General features: G+C 37.2%; 1 protein-coding gene and 1 long non-coding RNA gene across 2 annotated transcripts in view; one reads left to right on the top strand and one right to left on the bottom strand.

Moving 5' to 3' along the window:
• The window catches only part of LOC134792737 (cilia- and flagella-associated protein 44), a 52,973-nt gene extending 39,961 nt beyond the window's left edge, over positions 1–13,012 (top strand). Inside the window, exons 30-42 of the mRNA XM_063764040.1 lie at positions 226–385; positions 777–915; positions 1,321–1,523; positions 2,248–2,476; positions 2,769–2,873; positions 3,440–3,547; positions 4,245–4,399; positions 4,893–5,036; positions 5,464–5,605; positions 6,565–6,718; positions 7,225–7,338; positions 9,977–10,104; positions 12,597–13,012. Coding sequence (XP_063620110.1) covers positions 226–385; positions 777–915; positions 1,321–1,523; positions 2,248–2,476; positions 2,769–2,873; positions 3,440–3,547; positions 4,245–4,399; positions 4,893–5,036; positions 5,464–5,605; positions 6,565–6,718; positions 7,225–7,338; positions 9,977–10,104; positions 12,597–12,887 — 2,072 coding nt within the window. The 3' untranslated portion in view covers positions 12,888–13,012. The remainder of the gene's footprint in view (positions 1–225; positions 386–776; positions 916–1,320; positions 1,524–2,247; positions 2,477–2,768; positions 2,874–3,439; positions 3,548–4,244; positions 4,400–4,892; positions 5,037–5,463; positions 5,606–6,564; positions 6,719–7,224; positions 7,339–9,976; positions 10,105–12,596) is intronic.
• On the bottom strand, positions 8,181–9,760 carry LOC134803712 (uncharacterized). Its single transcript, XR_010146014.1, has 2 exons — positions 9,282–9,760; positions 8,181–8,271 (listed from the first exon to the last, which is right to left on the bottom strand). It is a non-coding gene; the product is annotated as an uncharacterized LOC134803712 (long non-coding RNA).
• Positions 13,013–17,426: the final 4,414 nt, after the last annotated feature.

The raw sequence follows: 17,426 nt of genomic DNA, 5'->3' as shown, positions 1-17,426 counted from the left end.
TAAAGATTAGTATTACTATTTAGGCTTTGAGTACCCTTTCATTCTATTTTTAATTACTTCTCCTTATAGGTATTAAAATATAGCGTTCCTTTGTGATAAAAAGCTTCTCTATCGAGATCTACGTATCACGAACTATTCCGTAGATTTTGTAAGACAACGGAAATTCATATAGATAAAGAAGTTTACCTAGGTAATAATATCAACGAGTCTTCATTAATAATACAGAATCCGAATCGGAATCTGAGTCCTCATCTTCAAGCGAGGAAGAAGACGAGGGCAGTTTGGACAGCCGCGACATCGGACCCATACGGCTGGACCCCAACGTGTGTCCCGAGGGCTGCGACCCAGAGATCTACGAGAAGACCTACGAGCTAAGGACCACCAGGTACAATCACCAAAACGTCTTTACTATAGTTCGTTTTTTTTAGCATTAGAAATAAGGTAAACAATCTTGATGTGTCTTTTAATTGAAAAACACATTTAAAAAATAAGTTACGGCAAATATGTAACAATTATGAATCTAATACGATCATTAATATTCTTCTGCTTTCATAAGTAATAGCTAAGTATTGATTTTTAAAAAGCGTTTTTCAATTAAAAGACATGTCAAGATCGCTTACCTTCTTTCAAGTTCTTTCTAATGCTAAAAAAACGAACTATAGGGTGATGAAAGATTCTTTAGCCCTTCGGTTCTCCGTAACATCATATGATCCGGGTAAAGTCCAATATATAAAATACTTTTTAAAATAAAATCCTATTTTTTGGACTTATTGCAGACATAGGCATGAACAAGACATGATAGAGCAGGACCACTTAGTGGATTTGCTGCGAAAGGACATCGACGCCCACAATAAAGTGAAGCGCAAGCTGTCTGTGCAGCTAGATAAAAGGAAGAACGAACTGAGGGAGTTTATGGTATACATATACACATTGTCAGTAGCAGGTTCTAGGTAGGGAATGCTCCCGGTACTGAGTTAGTATGGCGAGAACCGGGAATTCCCGGTTCCGGTACTGTATTTGTATAGAAAAGCAGTACCGGGAGCATTCCCTATATAGTTCTAGGGATTAGGGATATTCCGGATTCCTGGATATTACAAAATGAAACACTTCCTCTTTAATTTTAAAGTAATCAGCATTCACAAAATCGATGCGGAATATTCAGATCCAACCAACGTTACAATTACAAGTAGGGGCTTCTCACTGAAATCTACCTAAACACTGTCAATCATACAGACATTTTTTCTATACTTAATTAAAGATGGAGCACGAAGCTCCTCTTATAGAAAATATTATTACAGCAGGATATATTTTGTTCTACAGTTGGAAAAACAAAACTGCATGAACGAAATCGACCAAGTGGTGATTCTTCGCTACGACCAGATCAGAGCTTCGGCTCTACGCGGCTGCTCGACTCCCGAGGGCCTGTCCAATACTGTCGTGTTTCCCGAAACCGTTCTCATGAGGTTGAGGAACAGGGTCCTGGAACTGCAGGATGAGATCAGGCTGCAGAAGCAGAGGCAGAAGTGAGTGACTATTATATTGCATCTGATGCTTTCACGTGTAGGTATATCTCTAGTATGAGTTGGAGCTTTGAGGATGATATTTGACTGCAAAAGCAAGGTAATGAATCATTATTCTCATTAGGCTAAGAAACAGGCGTTAAGACGGCGCTGAATGCTTCAAGATTATATGAAACAGTCAAACCAAAGGCAGAAGCCAGTGCTGCAATTATTTTTTCACCACACCAGCTCGGAAAGGCTTACTTTGCACTTCAAAAACTTATAGCAAAGTTGCATTTTATTCACATGTGAGGCAAAGTAATCAAATGCAAATGTTGAGTTGTTTTCTTATGTTTGCTGGTAGAATTGACTTTTAAATGATGATTTTGGATGATTAATATTTAAAAACATTCATTTGGATTTGATTTTGTTTGATATTTTACATTTAATATTTGCTTCGGGTTGGTGTGGTGAAAAATGGTGTGTTTCACTCGGGGGCAAATTTTGTTTAACCCTCGCTACGCTCAAGATTCCATTTTCGAACCACTCGCTACGCTCGTGGTTCAATTTTGGAATCTTTCGCTTGCTCGGGTATCAATATTAGCACGAGCGGTTAAACAACAACTTTGCCCCCTTGTAAAACAAATAACTATTACCACCGTTTTCGAAACAGTGTTCTTTCCTTAGGGATTTGTAATTTCTTATTCGTTTTCATTGCAAGAAAACTTAAAACTATACATATTTTTAGAATAAATCGAACACATCTATTCCGCATGAACATCGACATGAAAGCAATGGAGGCGCAAGCTGAAGAGATTAGGGCCGAGATGCGCGAAGTACTGACACACAAATTGGGGAAGCCGCGTAAAGTGGACAAGACGCTAGACGACATGCTGCGCCAGATGGCCAGGAGGCACAAGTTTAATGCCACGTTGGGAGTTATCACTCAGGTTCTGCAGCAGCTGAGGAATTGGAGGGTATCTAGATCTTTGATTAGCTATGCTACTACTTCACCAGTACTTCTAAGTATGTATTTATCTATAGACGTATGTATATCGTCGCCTAGTACCCATAGTACAAGCTTTGCTTAGTTTAGGGTTAGGTGGGTATGTCAAGATTGTCTCCAAATATTGTATTTATCAATTTTAACACTGTCACAGATCTTCTGACCTACGAAGGATAGTTTTGCTGGTGGTTCATACTCATGAAACAGATTGGTATCGTCGGTCAGAACTTTTATTTTTAATATTCTATGTGCTTTGTTTGTAGGACCGTCACAGCAACCTGGAGAAAAATTATCTAACGGTGATGAACGAATACTCGGAGCATCTCCGACAGGCGGCAGCGTTGCAGAGCAGCGTGTTGGCCCAAAAGGTACAAATGGTACAATGTTTTATCGTTTATCCTATTAATGATTTTTAAACTAATTTTTTTCGAAGCCACATTCTTCAGAGACATTTCACCGGAGTGTCGCTTACAAATGCTTCTCTGTTAACTTCTAAAGATGCTAAGAAACCGATTTAGAACTGGTGATACTCTGCTTGTGGCTCATTCATAAAAAAATCAAAAGAATAACTTTCGAAATTAATACTTATGTTGGTAGAATGCTCTTTCACTGTTCATAAATACTTTACTTGATTGTATTAGGAGCATTCCACGGGCTGTCCCGTACAGACGCATTTTATTTCCTGTGTTGCGAGTTTTTTTTTTCGGCATTTAAAGCAGGCCATTATTTCTCTGTGCATATTTTTGGCCATTTGTCATAGAAAAGGAAACTCTTATACCTGCAAATCTTCAGAAAATTCGCGATCTACGGGAAAACGGCAGACAATTTCATGGAATGATCCATCACGAGTACGACATCAAATGACACTAGCCAAAACAATCCAATGGTGAATGAATTCCTAGATGAATGAACAGTTGTTTGTTTTGGAGGACAGCAGCCGCGGGGTGCCTGTGAGATGGCCGGTGACTACGAGCCCGAGGTGTACCAGCGCGATGTGGTGCGTTTGCGCATAGTGCGCGCACAGCAGCTTGAACAAATCCAGGTAAAATCCCCCCTAACATACTTATAATATACTGACTACGACTGAAAAACCACACCTTCCTACCTATAAATAATAAATAAATATTATAGGGACATTCTTACACAAATTGACTAAGTCCCTAGTCTAGAAGAAGACTAAGTCAATAAAAAAAAAATAAAAAAAAGTCCCACGGTAAGCTTAAGAAGGCTTGTGTTGTGGGTACTCAGACAACGATATATATAATATACAAATTCTTAAATATAATAGAAAACATCCATGATGACTCAGGAACAAAATATGTGCTCATCACACAAATGAATACCCTTACCGGGATTCGAACCCAGGACCATTCGGCTTACCCACTCGCCACCCACTATGCTCTTGGCTCGGGTACCCACTATGCCAGACCGGTCGTCATATGGGCTACACCTATAGGCGACACACAACCATTTCGATTTGCCGCGGTGAGCAGAAAGAAAATTTTAACAATCGTTGCGGCAGATCATGGTGTCAGTGTATGCATAGCCTTAATTCATAGATAGAATAAAATCCATTGCCCTTGATTTGTAATTAACTGTACAGAATTCATTAGAGCTTTTTGAGAACATACTCGTAAATACTGAATTGGACAGCTATCCTAAAACCCTCGGACATTTAAGTAATTGACATCGTACCAACCATGAAAAATGTTAATGCAAATTTCACATTATACAACAAGACACTCCGCGCTGAGATTCATACTCTGCACCTGAAGCCGTTGTCTCCGCGCCCGCCTCTGCCGCCCGGTGCCCCTCCGCCGGATAGACGCGAACAGATCTACCTGTTCATGGCGCCCCGAACTATGGCCACGCCTAGGAAGAAGTACTTCCCCATGTAAGTGTACTGCAAACAATACTTTATCCTTACCAAATCAGAGAGAATGATGATGTTTTTTTTAAATATAAATATAACCGTTATTTTCATCTTTTATAACCTTTACAATAGATACATTAGAGTTATTAGACCAAAATACTACGTATTTCATCAATACATAAGTAATTGTACATCGATCCCTTGATCTATCAACATAAAGTTATGTATTAACCTTCAGGACGCCAATGACCGATATATCCGCACCGCAGGTCCAACGCCAAAAACGGATTAATCGGTCACAGACCACAGAGCAACATAGACCTACGTGCATATGCATAAAGTTGAATTTCAGTTTTCACACTTCGGTGACGTGCTTCCGAGTGACAGCTTGACACGGATTCGAAAAGGTTAAGAGATGCTTACCCGTAATATCAGCAGATCATTCAAAAACATCTTTCAGACATAACAATCTGCCAATTTGAAATGTGGTTTAACTGCTAAATGACTTGTTCAGAGAGATATCGACTGCATCAGCACCCTACGACGTGAACATCATGAAGCTTCTTTACGACGCGCTGGACTCGCTGCACACGTCCAGAGACGAGGCCACGCAGCTGATGCGGGAGCTGACTGCCGTGCTGCCCGAAGTGCTGTCCGGGTACGTGGACCATCTCTGAATCCTCGACGACAGGCAACAGGGATCGCTCAAGGGCATTATGTAGTTGCTGTACGACCTATAAGCGCTTGCTGGTATCTGTGTAATTTAAGTGGAAGAGCCTAACAAATGAAGTTGAGAAAAAATTCCACATAGGGGAGAATTGGGTAATGGGAGTCAGCGGGCAACCACCCACACATCAACGAATTACAACAACTACAGACGCGTCAACGGTGTCCCCGCCCCGCAACCTTGTCGGTGCAATAGGAGTCTGGGAGAGATATCAGCGATCATGGTGCCAATTAACACTTTTCAATCCCCTTTGTTTCAATCGATTTAGTTTTTATAAGTTGCTTTTTACTGACTGCTATTCAAAAGCATTTGACGTTAACGTGCAGGTATTTGTATTTATCTTTGCTTCTATCGTCAGAGCCAAATCTCGCTACGAAGTGGTAGACATGATGGTGAAGAGATGGCTTTCAAAACATGGAGGCGACCCAAGGCAGTACAAGAAGCAGGTCCGGGCCTACGACACCCTCGCCGCATTGGCTGACAAACTGCTGCGACAACATGTATGTGTATTGTGGGGTCCCTTTGTTTCCCATAAAGTTTTAAGTCGTAATGTATTGTTTGTCATATTATCGTTAGTCACAAAACTGAAACTGTTAACTTTTCAGGATTTTCGTAAGGCTATTCTATAGATAGGTTAGGTTAGGTTAGGTTTGTTTTATGGCAATCCTGAAAAGTTACGCGTTTCTGAGAAAAACCAATTATGACTAACGAAAATTCGGACAAACAATACATTATGACTTAAAACTATTTGGGAATCAATAGAGACCCATGTATTGTATATTAAATAAAGCTAGATAAAGCCTGACCAGTAATATATGATCACGCGCCATGTTGCGGAATTTCAATGGAACAAATTTTTTCATACGTATACTGAACTGTCAACAGCGCCCTCTTGACAATGTTAATTCTTATGTTACTGGTCAGGCTTTAGATTTCGTGTGGAAGGTGGTTTATATTGGCATACAAGGTGAATAGAGTTAGGCCAAGCTAAGTTTTCGATAGCATCTGAGGTGCTGTGCAAGTGTAAACTTCTAACTTCTATGAAATTACGTTTATAATAACACTAACTCTACCTACTTACTTATATCACATAAACTGGGTAGGTTTCGTAGGCAAGAGGCTTGATAGGTATTGATCCATCCATAGTGACTATAAAGGTAGACATTCCAAACTGTTCACAATCTTTTATTTAACTTGCAATTTTTGTGTGTATGTAATGTATGTACTTATATGTATGTTCGGGTCAAATCTTGCAAGCTAAGTTGGACCCACTTCGCACTTGCTAAATATTGAGCATCGAGCTGATTTGATGATGGACACAGGAGGTGGCCATACGAACTATCTAATAAAACAACGCAACCTAATTTTGTTTGAGTTTTAATCAAAAGTACAGTCAGCGATAAAAGCTTGTATCAAAATTAATTATTTGATAAGAAACGTTCCCTGACTTGACCTACAGGTGGAGACGTTAGAAGGGAGTGGCGGTCACGAAGTGATGGGCCAGCTCGAAGGCGCGCTGAAAGACGTCTCGGGCGAACAACTGCAGCCGTTGCGGCAGCGGCTCGGGCCTGCGCTAGCCGCGCTCTTTCATACAAGCGATATCGCTGATATAGGTATATAGACATCTCTACCCCACCACACCACAGCCATTGGAAAACTCATATAAGTGTTTACTGCTTTTTCGTAGGTATAGCAAATTCCAAAAAGGATTTTTAATGGCATAAGTAGGTACATGTCGTAAACGAAATTATCGTTTTAGCTCTAATACTAATTACCTTTAAACGACCAATTCTTGTTTATTTATATATATATTTCGGGGATCTCGGAAACGGCTCTAACGATTGCGATGAAATTTGCTATATGGGGGATTTCGGGGGCGATAAATCGATCTAGCTAGGTCTTATCTCTGGGAAAACGCGTATTTTTGAGTTTTTATATGTTTTCCGAGCAAAGCTCGGTCTCCCAGATATTACTACTTTTACCAGAGCCATTGTGTGATGAGTTGATGACCTCTTGTAGCGATAGCACCTTACTCCTATGTAATTATTTATTTATTTAAATCATAAATTCATAAATCCGACCATATATCCCTAAAAAATAATTTTCTAACGTATTGCAGCTACTAACGAAACCATGGCGTCCCTCGTCAACGCTCTGACGGGAGACGGCCAACCGCTCACCGCGACGTCCATAGACCAGATAGAAATATCTGAAGTGGTTGCGGATATCAAAGGTAAATTAGGATAGGGGACGACCGCTTCTCCATTCAAATTTAGTCCCATTTTCCTCTCTGGATATTGACATTATGTCTAATATTTTTAATCGTATTTTACAATATCGGATCAACACTCGTTAGGAAGACGACCCTTCACATTAGATCCTCACGCCGCATCAAGGGTAAATCTAGATATCACTAGCTATAATACGCGCATACCGTTCTCTTGCTCACACACCGGACCGGCGTGTGGATCCGGATCAGCGTGCTAGCCGCGTCAATTTCACTCTTTCGTTACAAGCTATTATTCACGTACAGATAGCACCAGAGAAGAATAAAGAATTTGGGGTCGCCCATTAATTACATCACACAAAAAATGTTTGACCTCCCCTCCCCACTGTGGGCTGAAATTCGGCTCTCATTGACATTGAAACCGAAGTTGTTATTTTTATGTTGTTTTGATTGAAATAGGTTTTGCTAGGCATTGTTATGGTAGGTAACCTATGAATTTTAGACGATTTGGAATGAAAATTGTCGAGTTACGAATTTTTTGAAAAAAATGTATGGAGCAGGAACAAGAAATCATTATTACCCAAGAACCGCAAAACAAACCGTGATATCCTCGCTGGTGGTTATACTATGCATTATTTGTGATTTTTTGGCATACTACATATATCCGTCACGGGAGCGGCTTTTTTTTTAATCATTAATTGTTTCTATGGAAAAAGCACAAAACCCAAAGGCAACATTTTAAGATTTTTTAAATTAAAATGGGTTTTGCTTAGTATGTTTATGCTAAGTTATAAGTTTCAGACGATTTAAGTCGAAAATAGTAGAGTTATGATTTTTTTTATGTATGGAGCCGGAACAAAAAATCAAAATATCTCAAGAACCGCAACAAATACGGTAATATCCTCGCAGATGGTTATACTACGAATTATTTATGACTAGCTGAGGTACCCGGCTTCGCTCAGGGAGCTGACATGAGAATTGTGTGGTGGTTGTAATAAAATAATAAACTTTAAAATATATTTACTACTACTTACTACTTACTGCCGTGGCGCAGCGACCCGAAGTGGACCTTGGCCTCTGACACTAAGGAACGCCATGCTTCTCTGTCTAGCGCCGTTTCTGTCCAATCGACGGCACCGAGCTCGTTCAGATCTTTCACGACCTCATCGCTCCAGCGATACCTAGGACGCCCAACTGGTCGTCGACCATCCGGATGGCGCATCCGGTTTTTAACTACAATACCTATACCTACTTCTATATGTAATTTTTTTTTATTTCCAACTCGAGAGCAACCTACGTATAGTTGACCGTGAGAAAAAAGTAGGCTAGAAACAGTGCTCGATTTTTTGGCACCCTATACATTTCCGTCACGGGTGCGGTTTTTTTTTTAATCCTTTAATATTAAATATTTTAATTATTGCTACGATTTTTTTATATATTTGATTACAACTAATCTGAAATTCATAAGTTAACAAAAGAATGCTGAGCAAACCCTATTTCAATCAAAACAACCTTAAAATGTCAAGGTCGATTTCCGTGTCTTTTCCAAAGAAACAATAAAAGATTTTTAAAAAAACCCGCACCCGTGACGGAAAAGTGTAGGGTGCCTCACAAATAATTCGTACTATAACCATCTGCGAGGATATTGCCGTATTTGTTGCGGTTCTTGAGATATTTTGATTTTTTGTTCCGGCTCCATACATTTTTTTTTAATAAAATCATAACTCTACCATTTTCAACTCAAAACATCTGAAATTTATAACTTAGCATAAACATACTAGGCAAAACCCGTTTCAATCAAAAACACCTTAAAATGTTGACTTTGGTTTTTGTGTTTTTCCATAGAAACAATTAATGATTACAAAAAAGAACCGCACCCGTGGCGGAAATGTATAGGGTGCCAAAAAATCACAAATAATTCGTAGTATAATCATCTGCGAGGATATTACCGTATTTGTTGCGGTTCTTGAGATATTTTGATTTTTTGTTCCGGCTCCATACATTCTTTTTGAAAAAAAAATCATAACTCTACTATTTTCAACTCAAATCGTCTGAAACTTATTAGCATAAACACACTAAGCAAAACCCATTTCAATAAAAAAATCTTAAAATGTTGACTTTGGTTTTTGTGCTTTTTCCATAGAAACAATAATGATTTTTAAAAAAAACCGCACCCGTGACGGGTCTATGTAGTATGCCAAAAAATCACAAATAATTCGTAGTATAACCACCTGCGAGGATATTACGGTTTGTTTTGCGGTTCTTGAGTAATAATGATTTCTTGTTCCTGCTTCATTTTCATTCCAAATCATCTAAAATTCATAGGTTACCATAACAATGCCTAGCAAAACCTATTTCAATCAAAAAAACATAAAAATAACAACTTCGGTTTCTATGTCAATGAGAGCCGAATTTCAGCCCACAGTGCTCCCCCTTGTCACACTTTTTCATAGGAAAAGTCGTTAATACGTACTGTCACACTTGGCATAAACCCCCTCCCCCTGTTGCTGTGACGTAATATGTGATGAACCCTTTTTGGTGATGATGGCTATAGGGATATTGCTTGAAGGCGCAACTTGTCTCAGAATATTTCGACTCGTTCGGGATTTACTTTCCACTTGTACAGACTATTACTTTCGTTCAGATTGCGGCGTGGAAGCCCCCGATGAGCATATCGAAGGTGTGGTGGAGATGGCCAGGGATTGCTTGAAAGCGCAACTTCTCTCGGAAGACGAGGCCAAGTCGTTGGAAGAGGAAGTCGAGAAGGCCCTGGTACGTTTTATGGCATGTTTGCTTTACGGCTTTATCTTGAATTCGGTTAGCTATCAAACTATTTTGTAGTTTAATTTTTTTCATTCCTAATTCTAATAAAGCAGGGTCTTTTCTGTTCCCGAAAATTAACAACATTGTATATTGTATCTGAAACATATACCTACACTGGGTGGATTTCATCACCAAAAATTTCACCATACAAAAAAATATTTTTTTTAAATGTTTAATTTAACACGATTCTAGCTGGGTAAAGTAATAGGGGGCTGTATATTGAGGATATTTATGGCATTTATACAATCATTTGTGGCTTATATTTGAAGTAATCGCTTTCGGAAAATAAAAACGCAAGATGGTGATGACAATCATGGTATGGTAATGACTCTTTTATAGACGGTAATGACACTGCATGTACGGTAATGACGATTTGGGAACTAATTTATATATGTATTCAAAACGTATTAAAAAAACAAAAACTTTTTTTAATTGTAAGGCTTTAGAACTTTAATAAACATTACAAATAACATGTTTTTGAACATAAGACTAGCTACATAAATTATTTTTAGAAAATTATAAAAAATACATTTTATTCATATAAATAAATATATAATAAGTATTTTTATTGTATAATTTTAAATAATTTATATTCCGAAATAGGCAATTTATGTATTCATTTATTTTTTTGGGTTTTTTCAATGTTAAATCATATTAAAAACATTGTACTCTTATTATCAGTTTAAACCCGCATCTTCTTTTATCTACTGCATAACTTGGTATTTATATCATATTATAAAATTGCTGGCTTACCAGTGAGCTTAATTTTTATGATATATTACTTTTTTTTGATAATTTGATTCATTGCATAAGTTTGTATTTTTGTTGTTTTATAAATTTACTTTAAAAATAGCTATAATGATTTAAATCCATATATATATTGTTTAATAGCTAAACATTAATATATAATCAGTGTTTTATAAGTTGCAAGACCCCTACTTGTAATGCATGTCATAAGTTACAAAATGTTAGGTATTGGGTCCGGTGACTACCCAATGGTATAATTATTAATTGCTGTAATTATATACACCAATTAATATAATATTATCAAAAAACATAAGGCCATTACGATAGTGAGCCAGTACCGTAGCCTATGGTCGCTTAAAACTTAATATATGTTGCTTGTTTAAATACTTTGTTTTAACACGACTAACATGCAATTACAGACTCTAAGTTGCACGATTTACATTATTAGATAATAAAAAATAAACATTTGTATGTTCTAAGTTCTAAGTGACCTAAATTTTGCCTACTTCAGTCAAAATGTCATTTAAAACTAACCATCCTCTAGTGTGAAAAAAATAGTCATATCTTCTTCTACATTTATAAGGTAGACATTATATAGTGTTAGAAGACATAGAGAACGTTTTTCAAACATACAGCTTAATTTCATAATGAATTATAGCAAAATAACTAGAAAAGTTTCTGAGAACCGTCATCACCATACACATGAAATCATCACCGGTCGTCATTTTTTCCCGGTGATGATGGGTATGGTGTTGACGATTTGAGAGTTTCTTGTTTTTATTTCTAGAATACGAATAATAGTAGTTAATGTCTATGGTACACAATAAACTTCATGTAGTTTGCCATTCATTTCAATAATTATTTCTAATATATCATTTGTAACTTTTTTAAACCAAAGCATAACGGTGATGATGCTCTGTCGTGACAAACTACGTTTTACAAATTTGTTCGTAATATTTCTCACGATTCAATGATGTGACTTTATAGTGAAATCATTTTTGGCATTCTATAATAAAGTGAAAAATAGGGCAAGGACCTTTAGCGGTATTTCGTTGTTCATACACGGAGATAAGCTCACATTGACATTACCATGACGGTGTTGACGAATATTCGTGACAAAATTTTAAATATTTTTAAATGTACTTTCTCGGTGAAGGAATTATTGCATATTTTTTCATGTGTTAAACAACAACATGGAAAAGATATAAGTAAAAGAAAAATCGCAATCGTACGATAGGTATGCTATAATTTTCACTGCAAACAAAAAGGTTCAGATTTTTCCGGTAGACGGTGATGATTTTAGACACATAAAACATTTTATATAAAAAAAACTATTAAGTTATTGGAGATGGTAATTGAAGGAACATTAAGATAATAGTTCTTAAAAACATATAAAAAAGTTGCAACTCGCACAACCTACTAGTTTTTTTTATAAAGACCGAACCATAAGTTTTCGCAGGATTTTGAAATCCACCCCACTACAACCTTGGTAATGGGGAAAACTCAGAAATTGCTCGTTTCAGTATCCCTAACTTTCGGGACATTAGGGACATGATGGGTGCGCTTTTATAGCGTATCGTATCTGCTTATTCTCGTACTTACTTTTTTCCCGTACATCATAATAGGCCCGCAGAACTTAATCAAAACAGCTTAGGTATATACAAGGTTTAATTTGTATATTTTCCAAACCCCAGAAAGAATCCCGATCCTCCAGCGCCTCTAGCAGACACAGCGTCACCACGGACCGCTCTACGCACAGCGGCATGGGCACCCGCACACCGCACAGCGAGCCCGGCTCGGGTGACCGGGGCACCCGCACACCGCACAGCGAGCCCGGCTCGGGTGACCGCAGCGCTTCAGCCGCAGGGAGCGAGCACAGTCTGCGGAGTCGCGCGCCGAGTGACAACAGCAAGACTAGCAAACGGTTCACAATGCCTAGCGGTGATGCTTCTGAAGCTGGGGATTCAGATCATGATCAATTGTAATGGGCTTAGATGGGATACGTATGTTATATTGTTTAGCAGGTATTTTATTTAAGACTGTTGGCACATTTATTTGCCTATATTATGTCACTGTGTTCTACTTTTAATTAAAACGCTAAAATATAAAATTTTATTTCACTTCATTCACTATTTGATAAAAATAATTTAAAAAGATTAAGAATATGGACGGATAAAGGGACCGTGCGCGTTGGAGAGTCTGCCATATTGTGGCATTTGTGGCCTGAATCGAAACAAATAAATTGTACATTGACACTTCATGCCTTCGAGCAACACGGAAGGGAGGCGGCATTCGCACTATTTCCCCTCTGCCGAGGTACAAGATTAGCGCGTCAATCTAATCTAGCGCGGGTAATAAAACTAGTTGCACTTGGATTTTTCACTAGACCGAGTCCAGACGCGCGCGTGAACACTGCTGCACAAAAATGCCTGTTTGCTCGGTTTTTTGTTATAAAAAGAGGTCGGGGACATCAAATTTACAAAAAGAAAGTGTTACATTTCACATGTAATATTTTTTTTTACATATCATACGTTTAATTACATTCAAACACAATTATTATATTTTAGTCTCATGTAATTGTTGGATTTATCGATTTTGCTCGCTCAGTACAAATTGCGGATCGGTCGAGCGACAAATCCGACTTCTCATCTCTCAGAATACAATAACATACTTCAACGAAAATGTGTTAGTGTGCGTGTTGTGACACTTGTCACTCGTCCGTACACAAAAAGAGATCGAGGTTTGCAAGATTTGTCTTTGACGTGTGTCATTTTCTATGTATTTGAGTCGTCATTACAGATTGGATTTTGTATGTAAGTGTGTGAGATGTGCGACTGTGTGCACCTTTCCCCCCGCGAAAAATGGCAGAAAGATTTGTACGGTGAGATATCGCTTGGGCCCCTCCCTTCCGATGTGTCGGAAGCCGGTGTTGCTCGAAGCTTCATGCCAATGCTAATGCTGCCCTCTTGCGAGCTACATCGGAAGCATAAACTTCATATTTACGCCTCGCGCCAAAAATCTGACGGCTCCATAGAGGTACAATAATATAGAGATGAAACGGGGGAGGGGCCAAACGACCGAACGAGATGCACTTATGGAACTTTCAGTAGGAGTAGCAGAGAAAGCGGTATTATTGCTTGTCCTTGTCACAGTCTCACCTTTTTAATAGTATGGATTATGGTGGGCAACAAATGAATTCGACCAATCACAGTGTCGCATTTGCGTATGTTTTGTCCCTCACGGAGGCACGCGTATACTACTTCTATACGATCCTACCTTCTATGGACAGCTCCTGTGCTGCCTCCTACAGACCCTACAGTTCATGCACGCTCCTTAACGCATTCACTGCCAGGGGGTGTGGCCTAGGAACAAACTTGTATGATGGTGAACCAGCGGTGAACGCATAATTATATGCGTTGGTGGCAGTGAATGTGCTAAGGGGTCATCCATTAATTACATCACACGTTTAGCATGTTGTGACAAGGGGGAGGGGGGAGTCATAAACTTTGTGACGTCACTTTAACTTCATCACTAACCGAAAATGTATTTAAATTATTTTATACGCTAATTATCATTTAAATAACAAGGTTTTCATAGGATAATCGTTTTTATTCGTTTAATTTTATTTCTTAATCTTTTGTGTTATAAAATTACTAATATTTCTTTTGGCTAAAATATTTTGATAAAATATTAAATAAATATTTGCCGATTTCGTTGAAGAAATGTGACGTCACACCAGGGGGGGGGTTTGCCAAATGTGACCAAGTGTGACAAGGAGGGGGGGAGGGGTAAGAAAACCTAGAAATTCGTGTGACGTAATTAATGGATGACCCCTAAATCAGCGGTCGGCAACAAGCGGCCCGCGGGCCGCATGCGGCCCGCGAACCTCTCACTTGCGGCCCGCGAGCCTCCCTGGCTAATTTGTATGTAATATTGACAAATGACAATGTCTGATAAAGTCATAAATATTACCAAAGTGCGGCCCGCGTCCACTTTGTTAACTGCTATGTGGCCCTTGGTTGCTAAAAGGTTGCCGACCGCAGTGCTAAATGATTAACAATCGCTTGTGTTGCTGGTTGATTATGATACAGGTAATGCGAATAATGTACGCCTTTCTTTTTAGAAGAAGTTTAGTACCTATAGAAGAAGTCTGATAGTTGCGCTAATGTCTTGTACTGTCACACCTGCCATGGTAGAAAAGGTCCTGCCGAACACCTTAACTTACCTATTGAGTCTGTTCGGAGAGCTGCTGTACGTTAGTCGTGGAATAGTAAGTATAGTGTTATAGGGTGGATTTCAAAATCCTGCGAAAACTTATGGTTCGGTCTTTATAAAAAAAACTAGTAGGTTGTGCGAGTTGCAACTTTTTTATATGTTTTTAAGAACTATTATCTTAATGTTCCTTCAATTACCATCTCCAATAACTTAATAGTTTTTTTTATATAAAATGTTTTATGTGTCTAAAATCATCACCGTCTACCGGAAAAATCTGAACCTTTTTGTTTGCAGTGAAAATTATAGCATACCTATCGTACGATTGCGATTTTTCTTTTACTTATATCTTTTCCATGTTGTTGTTTAACACATGAAAAAATATGCAATAATTCCTTCACCGAGAAAGTACATTTAAAAATATTTAAAATTTTGTCACGAATATTCGTCAACACCGTCATGGTAATGTCAATGTGAGCTTATCTCCGTGTATGAACAACGAAATACCGCTAAAGGTCCTTGCCCTATTTTTCACTTTATTATAGAATGCCAAAAATGATTTCACTATAAAGTCACATCATTGAATCGTGAGAAATATTACGAACAAATTTGTAAAACGTAGTTTGTCACGACAGAGCATCATCACCGTTATGCTTTGGTTTAAAAAAGTTACAAATGATATATTAGAAATAATTATTGAAATGAATGGCAAACTACATGAAGTTTATTGTGTACCATAGACATTAACTACTATTATTCGTATTCTAGAAATAAAAACAAGAAACTCTCAAATCGTCAACACCATACCCATCATCACCGGGAAAAAATGACGACCGGTGATGATTTCATGTGTATGGTGATGACGGTTCTCAGAAACTTTTCTAGTTATTTTGCTATAATTCATTATGAAATTAAGCTGTATGTTTGAAAAACGTTCTCTATGTCTTCTAACACTATATAATGTCTACCTTATAAATGTAGAATAAATGTAGAAGAAGATATGACTATTTTTTTCACACTAGAGGATGGTTAGTTTTAAATGACATTTTGACTGAAGTAGGCAAAATTTAGGTCACTTAGAACTTAGAACATACAAATGTTTATTTTTTATTATCTAATAATGTAAATCGTGCAACTTAGAGTCTGTAATTGCATGTTAGTCGTGTTAAAACAAAGTATTTAAACAAGCAACATATATTAAGTTTTAAGCGACCATAGGCTACGGTACTGGCTCACTATCGTAATGGCCTTATGTTTTTTGATAATATTATATTAATTGGTGTATATAATTACAGCAATTAATAATTATACCATTGGGTAGTCACCGGACCCAATACCTAACATTTTGTAACTTATGACATGCATTACAAGTAGGGGTCTTGCAACTTATAAAACACTGATTATATATTAATGTTTAGCTATTAAACAATATATATATGGATTTAAATCATTATAGCTATTTTTAAAGTAAATTTATAAAACAACAAAAATACAAACTTATGCAATGAATCAAATTATCAAAAAAAAGTAATATATCATAAAAATTAAGCTCACTGGTAAGCCAGCAATTTTATAATATGATATAAATACCAAGTTATGCAGTAGATAAAAGAAGATGCGGGTTTAAACTGATAATAAGAGTACAATGTTTTTAATATGATTTAACATTGAAAAAACCCAAAAAAATAAATGAATACATAAATTGCCTATTTCGGAATATAAATTATTTAAAATTATACAATAAAAATACTTATTATATATTTATTTATATGAATAAAATGTATTTTTTATAATTTTCTAAAAATAATTTATGTAGCTAGTCTTATGTTCAAAAACATGTTATTTGTAATGTTTATTAAAGTTCTAAAGCCTTACAATTAAAAAAAGTTTTTGTTTTTTTAATACGTTTTGAATACATATATAAATTAGTTCCCAAATCGTCATTACCGTACATGCAGTGTCATTACCGTCTATAAAAGAGTCATTACCATACCATGATTGTCATCACCATCTTGCGTTTTTATTTTCCGAAAGCGATTACTTCAAATATAAGCCACAAATGATTGTATAAATGCCATAAATATCCTCAATATACAGCCCCCTATTACTTTACCCAGCTAGAATCGTGTTAAATTAAACATTTAAAAAAAATATTTTTTTGTATGGTGAAATTTTTGGTGATGAAATCCACCCTATATTCTCATTGCCCAATTGGCTTATGGTTTCATTGCACCTAAATATCAAAATGCCTAAAGTATCAAAAATGCCCAATAAACTACTTAATATAGGTTCCTTAGAAAAGGGAATCCTAA

This window comes from Cydia splendana, chromosome 1, assembly GCF_910591565.1.
Source record: "Cydia splendana chromosome 1, ilCydSple1.2, whole genome shotgun sequence".
Lineage (NCBI taxonomy): Eukaryota > Metazoa > Arthropoda > Insecta > Lepidoptera > Tortricidae > Cydia > Cydia splendana.
This window is presented reverse-complemented; position numbering and strand designations above follow the sequence as displayed.